General features: G+C 37.4%; 1 protein-coding gene across 4 annotated transcripts in view; it reads right to left on the reverse strand.

The window, feature by feature from the left end:
• GRM5 (glutamate metabotropic receptor 5) overlaps positions 1 to 19,264 on the reverse strand; it is a 240,335-nt gene that overhangs the window by 9,202 nt on the left and 211,869 nt on the right. For 2 of the 4 annotated variants that reach the window (XM_079301032.1, XM_079301031.1), the window contains 2 exons: positions 14,762 to 15,701; positions 1,978 to 2,076 (listed from right to left, as the gene is read on the reverse strand). In XM_079301032.1, the coding sequence (XP_079157158.1) occupies positions 1,978 to 2,076; positions 14,762 to 15,701 (1,039 nt within the window). The remainder of the gene's footprint in view (positions 1 to 1,977; positions 2,077 to 14,761; positions 15,702 to 19,264) is intronic. The other 2 variants (XM_079301034.1, XM_079301033.1) reach the window with 1 other exon arrangement.

Raw genomic sequence — 19,264 nt, forward strand, 5'->3', positions numbered from 1 at the left:
TCCTGCAGGATGACAAGCTACTTTCATCATTCACAGAGGATCAGGCCTCTGTATCTGCCATTTTCCATCTTCATCTCAGTGGCTCCTAGCACTGCTGTGATACTTACTGGGACACAACAATGGTACCTACTTTCTATCCTGCAATGCCTGAGTTCTCTCAGGGATATTCCCAGGCTATTCAATGGCAACTCTGCTGAGCTCACAAAATTGGACAAGGAGCATTGTCCAGGACATTGTGGCTGGAGACAACAAAACACAGCCATCAAATGCAATTGCACTCTCTGTTAAGCAGCAGGTGTTCTTAACTGTTTGAGTAGGTCTTGCAGCTGACAGTCTTGCTGTGGAGCTATTAGACTGACACAGTTTCCAGTCTTTTTGACTGTTTGGGCATCCTCTTTAACAGGAACCTTTTTCTCCTCTCTACTTGACTCAGATCGATTACAGTCTGGAATGCAAACAGATTCTTCACTGTGAAGATATAAAAAAGAAGTTTTTCAAGTGTGTATATATGGCCAGGTAAAACAGAGTTGAATACTGTACAACAAAATACAGTTGTCTGACAATTACATGTACTTTTCCACTCTTCAAAGTTCCATTATATATTGATAGCAAATAGGTTTAAAATGAAGAGGAAATATTTCTGAAGGCAATGCAATGTAAGAAAAGATGACACATAGACAAGAAAACTTTCCAGTTGACAAAAAATTATACTTTGTGTGCAACACTCAGCAATCAATATTCCTGCAGACATTTTAACCCTCAGGTGTGTGCTATATGCTGTGAATGTTGATGTTCCTTTGTGTGTGTGAATGCTGTACCCAGAGGAAACATTGCACTGTGCAACTAACACCCTCCTGCTGTGATAAAATTTCCCAAGGAAAAATTTCCCACTTGGGAAAAATGATAGTATAATTTGGTCACTCTCTAAGATTACATTTCTAAATATCCTGCAGGGCTTGATAAGGAATGAGTAGATTTTTTAACAAATGGTGAAATGATTCTTACACTTAGTAGAACACAATGACACAATGCTTCTTAAGAGCATTGTTTCATGAAAGATGCATAATCATCTTTGGCATGTATGTGGCTTATCCATTTATGAAAAGACATGTATGGAGAAATGACATTTCTGTCCCTTGGGAGAGTTCTACTTTTGGAAATTTGGCTGGACTCAAAATGAGAAGGATTGCTGAAATCTCCAAGCATTTCCCAGAATTAGGTAGTTTGAAATATTTCAATAGTAAAACATTAAAATGATCATACTGAAGTATTTAATCCAGATAACATTGAAAAAGGTCTAGTATTTGATACTCATTAAATTGTAATGTTGGTATTTAATGTAATGCAAAATATAATAACAAATGGTGAAAATAAGTATATGAATTAAATTAAATGGACAAAGTTATGAAAAGGTGGTTTAAACTGTATGTAAAATTACTTTGAACCTTTTAACCTTTCCTTAAAACTACTGTAAAACTTAGCATTTTTCCATTAGACATTTTGATTGGGAAGAACCCACATTTTCATATTGAATATGTTTTCATCCATCAGTTTTTCTCTGTACTTTTAAAAATTTCTTTTGGTTAGACAATGTAATCCCTAATATGTAGCAGACCTACCCTTACTCCAGGTTTAAATGCAGTTCCTTTTCATCTGCCCAATGGGCATAATAAGTCAGGTGCAAGATTTCTCCTCCCCAAAGCACCATATTACAACAACATCACACAGGACACGTGGTTCAGACCACTGGAATGAACATGTTGCAGGGTTTTTTGGTAGTCAGATGGAACACAGAAGTCAGCAGTGGCAAAATGTTTTGTTTTTCTTTTTTTTTTTTTTTTTTTTTTTTTTTTTTTAAAATACTTTATGGGATACACAGGAATTACAGATGGAGGATATAGCCTGGAATTATCCAGGGCTGTTCCTTCTGTTCACAGACATATCACACTGAGCTAAGGCCACTTGCTCTTTGCTTACCTGGTCATTGTAGCTCGCCCACCATTCCCCATACTCCCTTTTGGGGTGAAACACTCTATTTCCGACTTGTGCGGGGGGGCCAGTCTCCTGCCTTTGTACCTAATAAATCACGACAACAACAGGAGCAAACAGAGAGAAGTGATTGTGTGCTCAGCTTTCTCGGACAGCTGCTGTGCAAAGGGCCATGCACATGAATGTTTCTGTAGCAGTGGTGGAGAAGAGTGCAAAGCAGCTGTGGGAGTGGTGGAGTAACTGCATAAAACCCCAGATTAGTGTTAAAGCAAACAGGGTTATGCAGGACAGGTGCTCGCCATTTTCTTTATATATATCTGTATCTGTATCTCTGCCTAGGAGGAGCTAGATTGTTTTACAGAATAAATAACATGCTAAGACTTTAATATTATTTGGACTTAGACCAAAACAGTTAGAAACAGTTTAAGAGAAACAACATTTAAGAATTAGTAGGAAATAAGCTGGTGGCCATGTTCTCAATCCTAACTTATTTCCCTTATCCTACATCTCTGTAATACGTGGCCTGTTCCACTTTTCAAAGCAAGCACCAGTGTAGTGGATTAGTTGGGTGAAATCTGTGTGGGCTCACAGTTCATGCTGTGAATGGGATTTTCTCTCTCCACTGGCAGCAAACAGAAGCCAGATGACTTCCTGAGATCTAGACATAAAGACAAGTGAAATCAACCCCAAACCAAGAGCCCAGTGCAGCACTATGCATATTGTATGTACAAGACCTTGCACTTCAATGAAAAAACTCACTTGGATAAACAGTCTAATACTTGGTTATCTATTAATGGGTTACAAGATAAAACCTGGTCATTGTTTACTCACTGAACACTCAGTTGGGAAGTGAGTAATGTGCAGGTCTCATACTGTCTCTCCTCCCAGCAGTGATCTTCACCCTAACTGCACAAATTCTTGTGCTAGGTGTTGACATATCTATTTAAGTCTTTTAAGAAAGATTTGGGCAAAATACCTGCACGTGTCTTCTCAAAGAGATTGTGATATCCCACCCCCAAATCCTATGAGCTGCACTTTTAACACACTTCTGTGGGGAAGCTTGTGCATTTAACACCATTAAAATCACAGAATAATGGACTTTCGTTGCTCGTTCATTAATCTGATCTAGATAACAAAAGTGCCTTGAAGAGAATCACCCTGTAAAAGAGAAATAAGCTGAGCACAGAAAAAGTGAGCTAAATATTGGATGCAGTTGAAGTAGACCCTCCAGAGCAGTGTATATTGCATAAATCACTGATGAAGAAGATTAGTGAAGCTGAGAGTGAACCGGAGATAGCAGAATGCAGTGCATAAGTGCAAAGTCTTTTGGTTGACAAATTATAACCTTATTGAAAAGGAGGAACAGCAATTTTGCAGACTGGCTACCCAGTTTTTAAGACATTCCAGGATGTGGTTTATGTAGTGCTCCCAGACAGGCACGAAGCTTGCACAGGACACATATGCACTAAATGGAAGTTGATTCCTAGAGCAGAGGAAAAAGTGGATGGGTTTAGACAGTAGATAAATTTACTGAAATGTACAAATGAAATCAAACTGGATAGTACAAAATTAGTTGGAATAGCCAGAGAAAAAGAGGCGAGAGAAAAGAATGTGCAGAAACTTCACCGGAAAAGAAAGGAAATAAACTTGGAGTGAAGATGTTAGACATCAAAGAAAGTAGAATTTAGGAGGAGCAGGATGGAAACCTAGTTATGTTTAGACTAAATAACCAAAAGAGATATTTCATCTAGCAAGGCAGGGAGAAAAAAATCAAAACTAAGAGATACTGGGAGACTCTAAATGCTCACAATAAGCAGGATTCTAGAAAGTAGACAAAAAAAGGAAACAAGAGATAAATGTCCTCAGTAACTCCATTCTGAAGAACTTCAGGTTAGGATGGATGTGACCCAGATAAATAAACCCCCACAATTGTCATTTCGCATTAGCATAAATTTCACTACCTTGAAAATCAGCAGAGACACTGCTGAGAATCTCTTAAGCTTATCCATCCACTCAAGAGCAAATTACACCATCAGAAACAATATGTCTCATAAAACCTCAAAGTCTTGAGCCACAGTAACTGCTACACTGCCATTCATTCAGTGCTAAATATTCATGTAATTAGCAAAAGAGTGACCAAACTCCAATCAGTCCTGCTGGTGTGGAAAGTGCATCTAACTGTTGAAAGGAAGCTGCAAATTTCTTCGAATGACTATTCTGGAAAGGCATACCAAAGGTTTTGTGTAAAATATTTTCAGCTCTCACAGCAGATTTCACAGGAAATTACTTTGGCTCAGAACACCTTACTTTAGAGAAATGTTCCCTTCCAGGTTGTTAAAACCAAGGATTGCCTTAAAAGAGCCAATCTGTTGAGAGGGAAAACCCTCAGGCATTTCTTTGCAGTTGATACAAGAAATACTAATGTGAAAAGTAATTGGGTATTTTGGAGGAAGCATAAAATACTACAGTGTGAGCAGTAATTGCAAGGGAAAATTTATTTTTTCCTTTTCTCCAACTCCAGGGCTATATACTGTGTAGAAAAGAGAAAGAATTCTTTAATTCTGTGCAGAAAGGCAACTACTAAATTCCATTAAAGGATTTTAAATTTTTTGGGTCATCTTTAAGTGTTTTGCTCGCATCTTTTGGTGGTAAATTGTGATTTTCGTATTTTTTCTCACAGAAGCAAGTTTTCTTAAGGAAAATATTTAATGATAAATACCAATATGTTTTATAATTATTGAACAGTGACAGGAAATTTGAGAAGTAATTCCTAGTAACTCAGTCACTGCAGAGCTTATCCATTTGCCAGATGCCTGGTCGCATCACACTATTTTACACATCAGTGCTCTGCTCTCTCCAGAGAGCCTTGCTAGAGAGAAAGAGACTCCTGGGCTGAGAAACCATGACTGTACTGCCTTGGTTTTTAGTGAAGTCAATGTAGGTGTGATACATGGTAGGAAAGTCCTGTGAGACTGCTCAGGTTTCAAGCACTTCTAGATCTTTCTCTGGGCTTCTTCACCTTCCAACAGAACTCCTCTTGTAGACAAATTTTAATGGATAATATGGGAAAAAAAGGAGGAATATGGGTATCATCATCCTGAATGAGATCAGTAGTGATTCACTAAAATCTGTAGAAATCAGCTTTTATGAATGTGTAGGTGTATAGATCCCTATATTTTTTTGTTTCCCCTGTGCTGACAAATCTCTAAATATGGAGAATGGGCTTTTTTTTAGACTATGCCTTCACATTAGATCCAGATGCTGGTATCCTGGTGGTGTTGACTCCATGTTAGGGTGAGACCTATCGTTTTCATGGTCCCTTGTACCTCTGCTCTTTCTAAGTTTCCATGCAGAAGGTGTTGGATACCTTGATCAGCAGCACATTTCATATGGCTGTACATCCCCTATCTTGAGGATGTTGGCAGGCCAGTCCTGGAAATTATGCCAATGCCTATATTTGTGAATAGTTTGGTCTAAGACATTGAATCCTTGAAAAACAATCTATGGATAGAATGTGGGTGGTAATGCAGAGGTTCTGTTAAAATGTCCACACTATACAGAGTGAGGCACTTCTCAAAATACAAGAACTTGCAGTAGCAAAAAGTAGTTTTTTCAAACAATCTGTTCTCTGAAAAATCAGTATGAGCAATTATAAACTGGCTTTTACTCTTTGACATGCGGGGCGGTTTTTTTAATCTTTTTCAGTAAAAACGTTTAACTAGCTGAAAACATCCCAGAGTATCTTTTTGTTTTTAAAGTGCAAATCAAAGCTAATTTATTGTGATGGAGATGGAGAACTGTCATCAATCCCTACTTCTAATGCAATCTCATACTACCATGAGGAAGTGTTATTAATTATTGAGCACCAATGTGTTCTTGACCCTGTTAGCTTAGATATAAGAAGCATATTTCACCTGCAATATTCCTTGCTCTTGATGTTAAGAAATTATATTTCATAGCAGCTGAGTCAAAGCTAGCCTTTAGATCAGGTAAGAAAATATCTACTTTAAGATTTATGCATAAATGCTAAAGAAAATAATACGAAAAATGATTTGTGTTTTTGCTTAGGGGCTGCTTTGAACTGCAAACATACTGTGTTCTTGAAAAGTCATTCTGTAAGATTGGTCATGCTATCTTGAAATTGCAGCATATTGCACTGAATATTTTGGAAGGGTCTCTTTTTATTGTGTGAAATTTCCCCATTTATATAATGGCTAAAATAAATTGTGTATTATTAAGCATGCCACTTTTTTCATTTTTAAAAAAGTCAATATATATACATTACTTGCTTATTAGAACAATTTCAGCAAGTAAAATTCCTTTAGAGCCAAACTTATTTTTTTTTTCCAAGTGCAGCATAATATATTACTTTTTTTTTTTTTAGCTTATTCTAATTAAGCAATCACATGCAATTGCAGCTGGTGAATTAAAATGACATTTTTGTTGGAATGATATACAAAGCATCATACTGGCTCAAAGGAAGATTAGACTGATAGCAAAACCAGTCTGTCTAATTGCCTTGTTCCAGAAAGGTTTTTTCCTGAAATGTTGGACAAACCATTGTACAGGATTTTCATACAGTAGAATTTTACCTATATAAGCATTCAATATATAATTCTATAGTCAAAACTATAGCAGATTAAAATAGTTATATATTACAAACATATATAATGTTTATATATTTTAGCAGACATCTGCCTTAAATTTCAGTCACACTCATGAAAAGATATCTCTCACCAAGCACAGCTCTCAGACAGATGAAATACCATCTTTCTGCCAGTCCACATCAATATTCAGGATGCAAATACAAATACCATTCATTATAATTCATGCAGCTGTTCCCACAGTGGCAGACTGGCTTGTGACTTGGTGGACCTTGGAAGGACGAGGGTGTATGTCCTAGCTTTCTGTTTATCAGATCAATTACAGTGCATCCAATTAATTACAATGCCAGTTTTTATCAAAGGTTGCTGTAGAAGGAAGCAGAAGTTCCTTTGGTAGACAAATCGGGTAGACTGGACCTACATTGTGCATGCTAATGGACATGAGACCATCTGCATGGATTCCCTGGGTGCTCTCCAGCATGTCTGATAAGGACAGTAGTGATACTGTGTATTGCATCTTTTATTTGTGATCAGAATTTTGGGAGACAGGCTTGAAGATGAAAAAAAAAGAAAAAAAAAGTAAAAGGGATAAACACTGTTATTAAAAAATAGAAAGTCTTTCTTTCCCCATGTAAATATAGAACTGTTGGGTCCCATCTTCACTGTTCCTTCCTTTTCTTTTTTGCAGAACATTAGAAAGACTTCATTTTGCAACCTAAAGAATATGTAGGTAACAGTGGCAGTTCACAGTGTCATTTAATATGCAGACTTGAGCTATAGTGTTTGTTTCAAAATGATGGTAACGGTGTCTTAATAATATAAATAATGCCAAATATTAGGCTTGAAGACATGTTCAGTTAATGCAGCCAAAAAACTATATCAATCAATTAATCAATCAATATTTTAATTAAATTTCAGAGAAAATTCGAAACAACAATACTAGCACTGTACACAAAAACCATTGTAATAAGGTCATTCAGGAGTATAAATTCATTATACAGATGGAATGTTTTAGCAGCAATTTATTAAAAGCTTTCAGTAATACCTTTCACTGAGTTTTATAATATATTCTTCAATCATTTCAGAGTATTTGAAGTTTAATTAATCAAAGTGTCAAGCTTGTCCAAAAAGACACCAAGACTAAATTATTTAGAAAAAAGTGAAGAACTCAAATCATTCAGTAATCTCTCAATCTAAATTTTTGTAGCATATTAGATTAAAATAGCTCCAAATGATCCATTTGGGAACTGATTCATTAATAAATGCAGACTAATCCATCAAAAGGATAATGACTTTTCCTGAAGAGTCATTTTTTTAATCCTGCATGCATCAAAATTCAATTTTAGCAAGGCCATGAAGCAAACAAATAAAATCTTGTACCGCTATGCCTAGACTTCCTTTTTTTAAATAAGAACAATAGTTGTTGGGCCAAACCCTCACCTAGTGTAAATTGTTATCTACTATAATTACATTAAGTCATGTAAGAAGCTTAAACCTCCATTTTTTACCATCAACTCATAATAGGGGCATCTAACCACTTTTTGCAGTTTGTCAAGGGTCCCATTAAAGAGCACCTGGAGAAATTAACTTATTTTTTGGTATGCAGTGATTTTTTGACATCTTTTGCTCTACAGTAATATATCATCCTGTTTAGAGTAGCTTTTCCACTTTTCAGTTTCTACAAAGATTTATTGCATTGAGGTGGGCAATGGCTAAAAGCTGGTCACTGTTAGAATTCAAAGATGGTACCAGTAATTTCTAGAATGTAACTTCTTAAGCATTAGTTCTCTCAGTTCACATTCTTTTATAATCTCCCAGCTAATTCTCTGCACACACAAGAGCTGATTAGAAACACTAAAAATCACCTCTAAATTATTTCTTTTGTCTATAAATCTTCAGGATTTAAATAATGTCTCCCACATTTTCTTTTTTCCTTTTTTTTCCCCCCATGGTCAAACAAAACTTGAATTGGAAAAAGCTTTTAGTGTAAAGCTAATATTAGAACCTGTTGGGATATAAGACAGGTGGCCTGGAACCTCTCCTCTGCCATTGACTGACATAAAAATAATTTTACTTTTCACCAGGCTAGAAAGTAACTTTTTTTTCCCCCGTGTTTTTTTCCCCCCATATTTTTTCCAATCAGTGTTTACTTTATACAAGACAGAATGGCTCCACCAAGTTCCACTTGACAGCTACACTGTCATATATCAGAAGCTGCTGATATTACTCCATACAACAGGTTATGCACTAGTCTTGAGCTCAGTCTTGTGGGGTTACAACCTCTTCTTTATTCAGTTTCTAGTTTTCCATATTTAAGTCAGTTCAACTACTCACAGAAACAGAAGAACTGATGACTTTTATGAAATCTGTGTCTGTCTAGAATTTAGGAAAGCTGTGTTTTGCCTCATTTTGCCAGGCAATGGACCTGATGGAGTGTTAGTCGTAGTGAGTGTATGAGCAATCAGAGCACCAGGAGTATCTCAGCCCTTTGCTTATGAAAATTTTGAGTAGGAACCTATAGGCTGTGTTCTGGACAAGTGTGGCAAGTAAAAGGTTTTTAAAAATTAGTTTGGAAGTTAGGTGTAATGTTCTTTTATCATGGTTCAAAACATGTCAGAGAAATTGTTCAGGCTGCATACATACGAGGACAAAACTGGCACCTGCACTATAAAAATGTGCCTCAATAGAATATGCTGTGGCAGAAACTCAAGATCAGTATCTTTATCAATGGGTCTACACATGAAGAATGAGAACCAGCTTCAGCTCTCCACAAAAATCTCTCAGATTTTCTTTTATTCCATGTTCTTTACAGGACTAAAAGCTCCACATATAGGTCTGTTTCATATCTCAGGCAAATTGCTGAGGCATAGGGAATTTGAATCTTTCCCATTTACATTTGAAATCCTCATGCTGATAATGCACACGAATACTCTAAAAAGATTTGATCACAGCTTGATGGCCATGACTTCAAATCTATCTGCTTATTAATATTATTATGTATGTGGCGTTCAGCCAGTGAAAAGTTGGTATCTGGACAGTGGGAATTGCATGGGTTACATCTTGGCAGAAGTTTATTCTGATGGGGATTACCATTTGTCAGGAAAATTAATGTCTTCCCAGGACTTTCTTTACAATGCAGCATAGCAATAGTGAAACCTTGAAGAAGTTTTCACATTTCTGATTCACTTGGCCTTTTCCAGTAGTTTATACAGATTTCAATCATATGCAACATTTGTTTTAAAACTTTCTTGTGGAAAAAAGAGTGGACTTATTGAGAAACTTCAGACTTCTGTAAAAGCTCAACTTAAGATTTCAGTGCTGAAATATGGCATGCAGATGAATTATATAATACTTAGACTGGAATATTTCTAACCATGAATGGCAGCTTCTAGGCTGATCCAGGCACATTTTCTTATTTTCTGGTCCAAAATAGCTCATGTTTGAATTGTAATGAAAGAGCTATAGTCAATCATAAGCAGGAAAAGCGAATATAGAAGGGAGAAAACCAGCTACTCCATGCAGAAATAGAGTATGCAGTGTTATAGTAGACACCTGTTCCCAAAATATTTCATTATGGCACAGTTTGGGACTGCCTGATGTTTAATTATACCCTAACTATAGACATTGGTGGCCCAGGACTGAATCTAATTCAGTAGGAAAAAAATCTGCCTTGCTTGTTTTCTTCATAAAAGAAATGGAATGGCAATTAACAGCATGGGAGCTCAGGCATTTTCTGATGTACCAGCATTAAGACTTGAGAGGGAGAAACCTGATTATGAGGTGGATGTGTGGGCATCTTTATCTAAGTTAGTAAGATACAGAATGATGGCGATTTATACAATAAAAATTTTGTGGTTCCCCTAACAGTGAGTTTGGCTCAGTAGGACAAGGAATCCCCAGTCCTGGATGAAGGCTGTCAGTACTATCACTTCTGCAGATGCATACAGAGCAATGCTCAATTCTGTAGTCATACAGTGCAAATTTCTTAAGTGGACAAGACAATACATTAAAAAACAGGCAAGTAATCTGTTTAGTTTGACAGCATAGCTTATGTTTAAATATTTAGAAAATACTTCATCACATAGTAAATGTAAGTAGAATAAAGTATCACTGCCACACCGAGTTATTAAGCTTTAGTCTCAGAAAGATTTGTGAGAGAAGTATCTATGATAAGGTGCAGAAATTTATGTGCATGGTTCTTCTGTTTTCTAGTATTGTGCTGGTCACAGCTGTATGGAGTAATTAGGCACAAACCACAGTCAATATATCTTGAATGTACCTAACATTATCTGGTTTAGCTGCTGCTGCTTCTTTCCTTTAGGGTGATCATAGCTACCTGCCTGGATTGCAGATTGAAAGTGCTGCTCAACCTTCTGGCTTAGTCACTCATGAAGAAGATGACAATCTGTCTTGTTTTGTTTCAGGAGGGTGGTTTTGGCTTGTGCTGGGCATCTATAGGCTTCTCTCTTTTGAGAAAAACACTGGTAGGTTTTAAAGACATAAATAGCACATATATATGTGAAAGACAGTGTTTATGGAGGTTTTTAATACTTTGCTAGTTGCTCAGAACAGTTTATTATTTGCTTCAAAGGGAAGAAATCTTGCTATTTTTCAGGTAATTATGGGGAGTGTGAAGCTTGAAAAATGGAGCATGTGTGCTTTGGTCCATTTAAAGACAGTCTCCAGAAGACATAAACAACTAGTGGTTAATTTTTTTGTGCGAAATCCAGGGCAATGATATTAGAAAGCTAAGAGGAGTTTTTGAACATCTGCATTGCTCTCCAGGTCAGGGTAACATGGCTGAGACCCTTTGATGTGCAGTCCTGACTAGAAATATCACAATAGAAATATAATAGCAACTCTTGCAGCAGAAATATACAGCTTTTATCTTCTGTGGAATAGCGAGTTATTAGAGAGTGAGAAGCTAAATTAGCCCCGTATTTTTGATCCTTGCAAAAAGGCTGTGTGGTACCTTAAGGTAAGGTTTACTCAATGTATTTATGCCCTTCCTAGTGTCTAAACTAACTGGCAAGATGACTGGAACCAGAAGTTCCAGATACCTTTTACACCAGTTATATGGCTTAGACTCCAGGTATGTAGTACTCCTCTGTGAAGTCACTTCTGATAATGTCAGGTTCATTAGCCCTACTTTAAATGAGGGCAGGATATCTTTTGGTGAGTACTGCTGAATCACAGTAGCCTACAATAAATGGTTTTCACCTCACTGGGTAATGAATAGCTTTACTCTCTCCTTCTACATATTTCATTATGTGAAGATTCATTCCAACACACAACCACAGCTTGCCTGAGTTTTCTTAATTGACGTACACCCCATGCAAAAAGTCATTTAGGACTGTAACAGATGCATTGCTTTATTTAGGCAAAAGCAGTCTTGGTATCTGTCATTTTGTGGCTAATGTGAAAGCTCTGAATGGCGTGTTGGCATTATCTGTTTGACAATGATTTGCTGCAATACTACACTGTGCTATAAATTAGTGTCAAGAAGCAAAATGCTAATGATAGAGGCCCCTCTATGTACTGGTGATTTAAATAGCATGTTTCTTTAAAATTCAACAGTGACTCACATTCTTTTAAATAAAAGCCCTCTGAGCTATTTAAATAATGCCATGAAGTTCTATTACATATTTTCTTCAATTCTGAATACTTTGATGTTTAATTGAATAACTACCCAAACAATCTTTTGAGCATTGTACTGAGCAATACCTTGAAACCTATTGCTTTGTGTAACCATATTTTTTCAGAGAAATGTTTGACTATCATGTAAAATGGTGGAACTCTGTTTACTCATTTTCTACACTAAATGGAATTGAAGCTGACAGTGATTTTCTGTTCCTTCTTAGTGATTGTACCAGACGTAGGTGAAATCCTGAGCATCATTTTAAATGTACTCACCACCTTTTAGGACTCTCTTTCATGTAATCAAATTGGCATTGATTAGAGAGAATTTCCCAGGATCGATGGAATAATTTTGCTCTTGGATGCCTAGACCCTTCAGGCACAGGCTAACTGAGCACTACATAACACAGTGACACTGACACAGTTTAATGGGCTGAGGATTCAGAGCAGGAGAATCTTCTTTGTTACAGTTTTGTGCATTGATGAACACTGCTGATGACATAAAAGTTTTTCTCCTAGTTTCAAATGCAAAGTTCAAGTTTTTGTACCCAGAAAAATATGTCAATGTATCAGATTTCTGCTGCCATTTTCATCCCTTCACGCACATACTGGGCCCTCTTAAAGCTCTTTTGGATTGAAGCTATTCCCAAGACAGTTCTATTGAAAAATAAGTCTTAATGATGATCTATTATATTCTACTAATATTTCCCTACTGCAGGTATTATCTACGCACTGAGGGATATCAAGAAATGAAAAGAGAGTCCTCTAAAAGAAGAAAATGCATCTTGTAATTTAGAATATTTAATAATGGGGTATGCTCTTTCCTTTTCATAACAAAATAAAGATTTTAGAGTAATGTCTTTCCAAACCAGACCTGAACAGATGTCAAAAACTTCCTTCCCAAGTATGAGATCTTTCTGTCATCTATAATTTCAAATTGTTGAGTAAAAATCCTGAACTCTGCAGTAAAAGTGAGATGAAATAATAATGATCTCAAAGAAGAATGCCTTCTAGTGAAGACAGCTTTGAAGAATGACTCTTTTTACAGTCCCAAAAGTTGCTATAGTGCTTCTAATTCGAATACCTTAGGTCATTTATACATAGGGACAGAAGTTGCACAAAAGGATATTTTAGGCAACCCTCACTTAATCTGAAAAATGATTTATCATTTGAAAATATTGCACTACTCTGCACCTGGAAAGGAACTGGAAAAAAGCCCCTCATCATTAACTGATAAGTATGAAATATCTTGTAATAGACTGGCCATTTTTGTACTGCTTCAAAGCATTTGAAAGAGAATAATCAGTAATATTCTGACAGAAAAAAATAATCACTTTGGCATAATATATCCTGCAGGTATTGCTAATAAAGTCCTCCCTCAAGTCTAAATTGTGGTTCACACATAAATAGAAGTACAAATTGTCCTTGTTCCATGCCAGCTGCAGTTGTGAACAATGACATGTCTGGAAATATTAGTATTATCAATCCTAAAATCCACGTGTGTTTCAGTGAGGAGAAAGATCTAGCTACATATCACTTCCAGGCTAGACATACATAGCTGAGGAATGACAAAATTGCTTCTTTGCAGTTTCATATTGACAGAATTTTTAATTATGTCAGCAGTTAAATAACCAAAATTATCATCATAACACCCATACCAAAAGTGAAAGGAGCAAAGGATGAAAACCAACCACTGGGCAAGCTGTACACCTTCAGGTTCTGTCTATGGAGCAGGGCAATTTCCACTCTAGAGCTCTCCTTTCTCTTTAGTGTTCACTTAAGGTAATTTTTATACATTGAACACACAAGTTGTCTTCATGATTGCTGAATTCAAATAATACCTTAGGAAGAAACAAAGAAATGTCTCATATGGGAGTATCTGTTCAATGGCAGGAAGAGTGGACGGAGCAGGGGCTGAGAACAGCTGAATTTGTTAGAGTTAGGAGGATTCTTATAGAAAAAGGTAAGGAAGAGAAGATAGGTGAGGACAAAAAGAGATAAATTAGGTAGAGATAATACAAGAAAGGAAAATCAAGGGGATGAGAGATAGAAGGTGCAATAGAAGAGTCATATGGAACAAATCCTCAGATTACTTGCAGTGGCTGCTCATGGTGACTTGTTTTTGACACTCTACCTCAATTATGGAGCTCTAGCAGCAACCCTGCTGTCTTACTGCTGTAGAGGCAAAATACAGACACTATGAAGCTCATTTAAAGGAAAGAGATTGCAAATGGGTACATTCAGACAAGGCAATGAATTATATTTCTTTTTCACTTGGGTTTTTTCCTCCTACGATCTTGTTTTTCTCCCTAGATTCACATACAATTGTCACAGCCAGTACTTCCAGCTTTGTTTTCCCATTGCTTTGTCCCCTGTAGCATTTTGACTAAATCAAACCCAAAATTTGTGGGAGTGAGAGGACTCACTTCACTCCAGGGCAGAGGCAAAGACAATTGGCACCCTTTGTTTTTCCAGTATTGGTAACTCTCAGAAGGTCGCCTCCCCACAGTCCCGCAATTAGGAAACTTTACCTAAGCGTTTCACCAGACGATCCCCTCCTTTTCCACAGGTTCACCAGGCTGCTGGAGCGGCTGGCGGCTGAGGATGACTTCCCATCCCCGACGTGCATCCGCACTACCGTCGACGTGGTGAACGCGCTGCGCACGTTCCTCTCCGGCTTAGCCAGGATGATGTAGACCTTGGGCACAAACATGCAGCCGAGGGCCACCGTGGCACTCAGACTCACCGAGAAACACATGGTGATTATCTTGTAGTTGCTTCCAAAGTATATTGGCACAAAAGCCAGCCAAATGATGCAGGTGGTATACATGGTGAAGGCAATATACTTTGCTTCGTTGAAATTAGCTGGGACATTTCTTGTCTTAAACGCATAAAAGGTGCAGCTCAAAATTAATAACCCATTGTATCCAAGGGGAGTCACAACACCCAAGTTGGTGGTGTTACAAATCAGGTAGACCTCTCGGATGCTTGGGTAATCATGCATTATATCTGGTGGCTCCATTATAAAGAGGGCAACTATGATGCCTAATTGTATACATATCAAGATGAATGCAATAACCAGCTGGGCGCAGGCACTCATGAACCTAGGTTTCTTTGTACAAATTTTCTTCTTGCTTCCTGCCAGGATTCTTGCGATGCGGTTGGTTTTGGTTACTAGAGCAGAATAACTCATAGCCGGCGAGAGCCCGATGCCAATTCGCTGAAGGTAACAGTAAATCTGTTGAGGTTTTGCAATCAGACAGAAAGTGCACAAGTAACCCAAGCAGATGCCGGCCAGAATGATGTAGCAAAGCTCTCGGCTGGATGATTTGACCACGGGAGTATCACGGTACATTATGAATATGATTGTAACAAACAGGGTGGCCAACAGACCCAGGCATGCAAAAACAACGGCTGCAATCGGCTCGGGGTCGCCCCATCTGAGATACTGAACTGGGATGAGGTCACAGCCTGCAGGAAAAGAAAAAGAGAGAGGTAAAATGAAGTATGTAGATGTGAGATTCTTTAACGATACTGAGAGGTTTCCTGGTATTTCTGTTCTTTTTGTCTTTCAGGAAGCTGCTATTGTGCTGAGTGCAGGTTCAGATTGTGTTAAAATAATGTCAATATAATGGCACAATAAGTACATTTCAGTGATAGCTTATTTCAGTAATACATTTTATCTGGAATAGAACATGATGACCAAGGTGATTAAGAGAAATGTCCTCTCACAGTGGAAATTTGTTTTTTAAGTTCTATGAAATATAGGAATTTATGAATAAATTTCTGCAAGTTGCACTACCTTAATACAAAGTGCTTCTGAGTTATTTGCATGCTATTTGCACTTAAAGGACTAGATGTCAATCCTACTAATTATACTGTATACTATGAAGGATATTGGTGTTTGCTTAATGACAAATGGAAGTGGAAAGAAATCTTGCAGATTCTGTCAAAACAAAAAAAAAAAAAAAAAGAGAATGTTTCTCAAATGTGCTGCCTTTTCCTAACAAACATTTTCTAACTGAACTCATAAGTAAGAGGTAATTTGGAATGACACACTTCTTTTTCTGCCATTCATCCTTATAAAATGTTTGAAAAATTGAGATCTAATTTAACTTTTGAAATAAAACTGAAGTTAATAAATTAAAGCTGAACAAAGCTGAATAAGCAGAGCAACAGGTTTAAGGACACTTGTTTTTCAGTTTTGCATAGGTTTTGGCAAATCATTCTATGCATCTGGTTCACAGGAAGTCTGAAAGGTTTTAAATTCTGCAGTGTACAGACCAGTAGACAGGAGTAAAAGAAAATTGTGTCAGAAAATTTGTTGCTGGCATCCCTTCTTTTTTCCTCCTTTGTGTTTGCACTGTGGAGGTTGGATAGATGTTTCTGCTTTCTGGCCAGTGATATCCACCAGGATTTTTGGGCAGACATATTTGCTGTGTTGCTGAATACAGCCATAGGCACATGATGGCACATCCATCTTTGCATTTTACTCCCAAAAACTGAATCTCCTTCAACCTCACTTCTTTTCATGACTCACTCAAGATGCAGATAGGTTCTGTGCCCTGTGGCACCAGAGTATACTATAGCAGTGCCCACCAAGAAAAGATTTGTTCCCTACTTCCCATCAGCTGTTGATATCCAGGTGCTTCCTGTGAAGCAGGGCTTCAGTAAATGTAGCAGCTGCTCCAGATCAAAAATATCATAACAAAAAAAAGTGCACACACCCATGCCTTTATCTTAGATTTTGTTGCTGAGCAGACATCATACAGGATGTCCCTTTGGTCAGTTTGGGTTGGCTGTCCTGACTATCTCCCCTCACAGGATCTTGCTCATACCCAGCACACATATTCCAGTGGGAGGAATGTTGGAGAGACAGCCTTGATAAATGGCTGTTGTGTTATCAACGTGCCTCTAGCTACCAATGCAGAGCACAACATTGTCAGGGCTGCTATGGGGAAATTGAGCACCATCTCAGCTGGACTCATTAAAAAAGGGAGGACCTTGATGCTCTTGTGTGTAACTTTCTGAAAACAGTGGACATGCTAACATTGCCATCCAGAGCACTACAGCAGGGAGTGGATGATGGAATGGAGAAAATGCAACTAAAAGCTTTTATTTCCCCCATTCTTGCACTGAGCTTGACTAGACTTGATTGCAAAATCTAAATTACTTCAAAATTTTGTATTTTTGTAATCATGTTGTTGTCTGCTGGTTAGGCCATGCAGGAGAGTGTCATCTTGACTTGTGGCTCTTGATAAGGCACTTCACCTTGTGAAGATGGAGTGCCAGGTGCTCACATCTGTATTTTCTGCACTGAGGGTAGTTATGACTGTCTGCTTGGTATGTAGATGCCAAGAAATTTCAATTAATTAGGCAAACTTAAATCTCAATGACTTGATGAGCAGGAGCAAATGTAGATATCAGGACTATAAATTGGGAATTTCTACATGCAAGATATAATGTATGACTTTTCTTGTATTTTAAGTGAAGCTTAGAGTTTTCCAAATCTGCCACTAACATTCTTAGCACAGAAAATCATTTCATGAAACCATATGGGTAGATATTAGGCCTAGCTCCTTTTTTCTCCAAGTATTTTTGCATTCGATGTCTCTGCAGAAATAATATTTTTGAAGATATAATGCATTCAATCAAGTGGCAAAAATACAAGAAAGATATTTCTGTGTTCTTGAAAGGAATAGAAAAATCAGTAGGATTGGGGTCAATGAGTCTTTGACATTAGTGCAATTAAAGTATACAAATTTGCAGTCACTTTAGTGTAGAAGAATTGGGCTCCTTATTGAATACAGATTAATTTGCCGTCCATACTTGCCTGTTTTGATGTGAAAAGCTTTTTCTTGCATTAATAAAATAATTGCCCCACCTAAACATAAAAAGGACATTAGATTTTTTTTCTGAAACATTCTCACTGCATTAGTTGATGATAGCTTTTAAACTCTTGCTGGTTTTGTGGATTTACTTACTCAGTATTCCATATGAGGGAGACACTATTTCTTTCTGACTTTTTCTAGTGTAAAGCAGCACAGTAATCACAACATTAACACAAGTGAGAGTAGTGAAAAAGTGTGAAAACAAGAAGGAATCTCTGTTATGTGTAGATATCCCACTGGGGGATTTTCCCTAGGACGTTTTGCAAGTAAATGACCTCTAAATCTATTCCTGATTTTTGCATGATTTGACTAATATTTTGTGGAAACAAATGGTTTCCAACATCTAACACTGCTACGTATTCTACAAGCAGTGACATAGGGACTAAATTTTGCATCATTTCTAACACTGTAGCAGAGGTGAATCAGAACCAAGTGTTTCTCACTAGTGTCAGACTATTTCATGCCTTCCTTACTTTATTGCTCTTTTTACATTCTCTTGATGAAATACCTGAGAAAACAGTTGAAAACTTGTCCTATTTTTCCCATCACTGAGTATACTTTACAAGGAGATTGCTAAACTTTATGATGGTTTATTCCTTAATTAAGATTTTAAAACTGGATCATCTTCATGAAACATTGATAGGTGAAGTTTTCAAGTAATAATTTTGCAGGCAATGGTTTCAGACAATGGCACGGTTCAGAGAAGGACAACTAGATCAAGTAAAAGAAAGAAGGGAAAAACAGCACTGTGAGTGTTCATGTTATATTGATGCCCAGGGCAATATCAAGACAAAAGCTGAAAAATGGTACCACAAAAAGAACTCATTCTTGTTAATGGCCATGACAATGTCCCACGGCCTACCTCTTACACTTTATCAATGTCTCCAAGCACCTGGAAAGTTTTTTCTCCTGGATGGCTCAGAAACAGGTGGAACAAAGCCAGCAGTCTTGTCTTATGGTTTCCATGGTGTGCTGTGGCCCTAAGGTGATCTTTGGCTTGTGGAAAGGCTGTTTGGACCCAGTCCAGTTTGGAGCAGGTGTGGAGGTGTTCTGTGTTCAGGGGTGCTGGAGCCAAGTAAAATTGCCATAAAACTACCCTCATGCTTTTCTGGCCAGAAAGATAGCCAGTGTGGAGTAAGACAC

This window comes from Erithacus rubecula (assembly GCF_903797595.1).
Source record: "Erithacus rubecula genome assembly, chromosome: 1".
Taxonomy (NCBI): Eukaryota; Metazoa; Chordata; class Aves; order Passeriformes; family Muscicapidae; genus Erithacus; species Erithacus rubecula.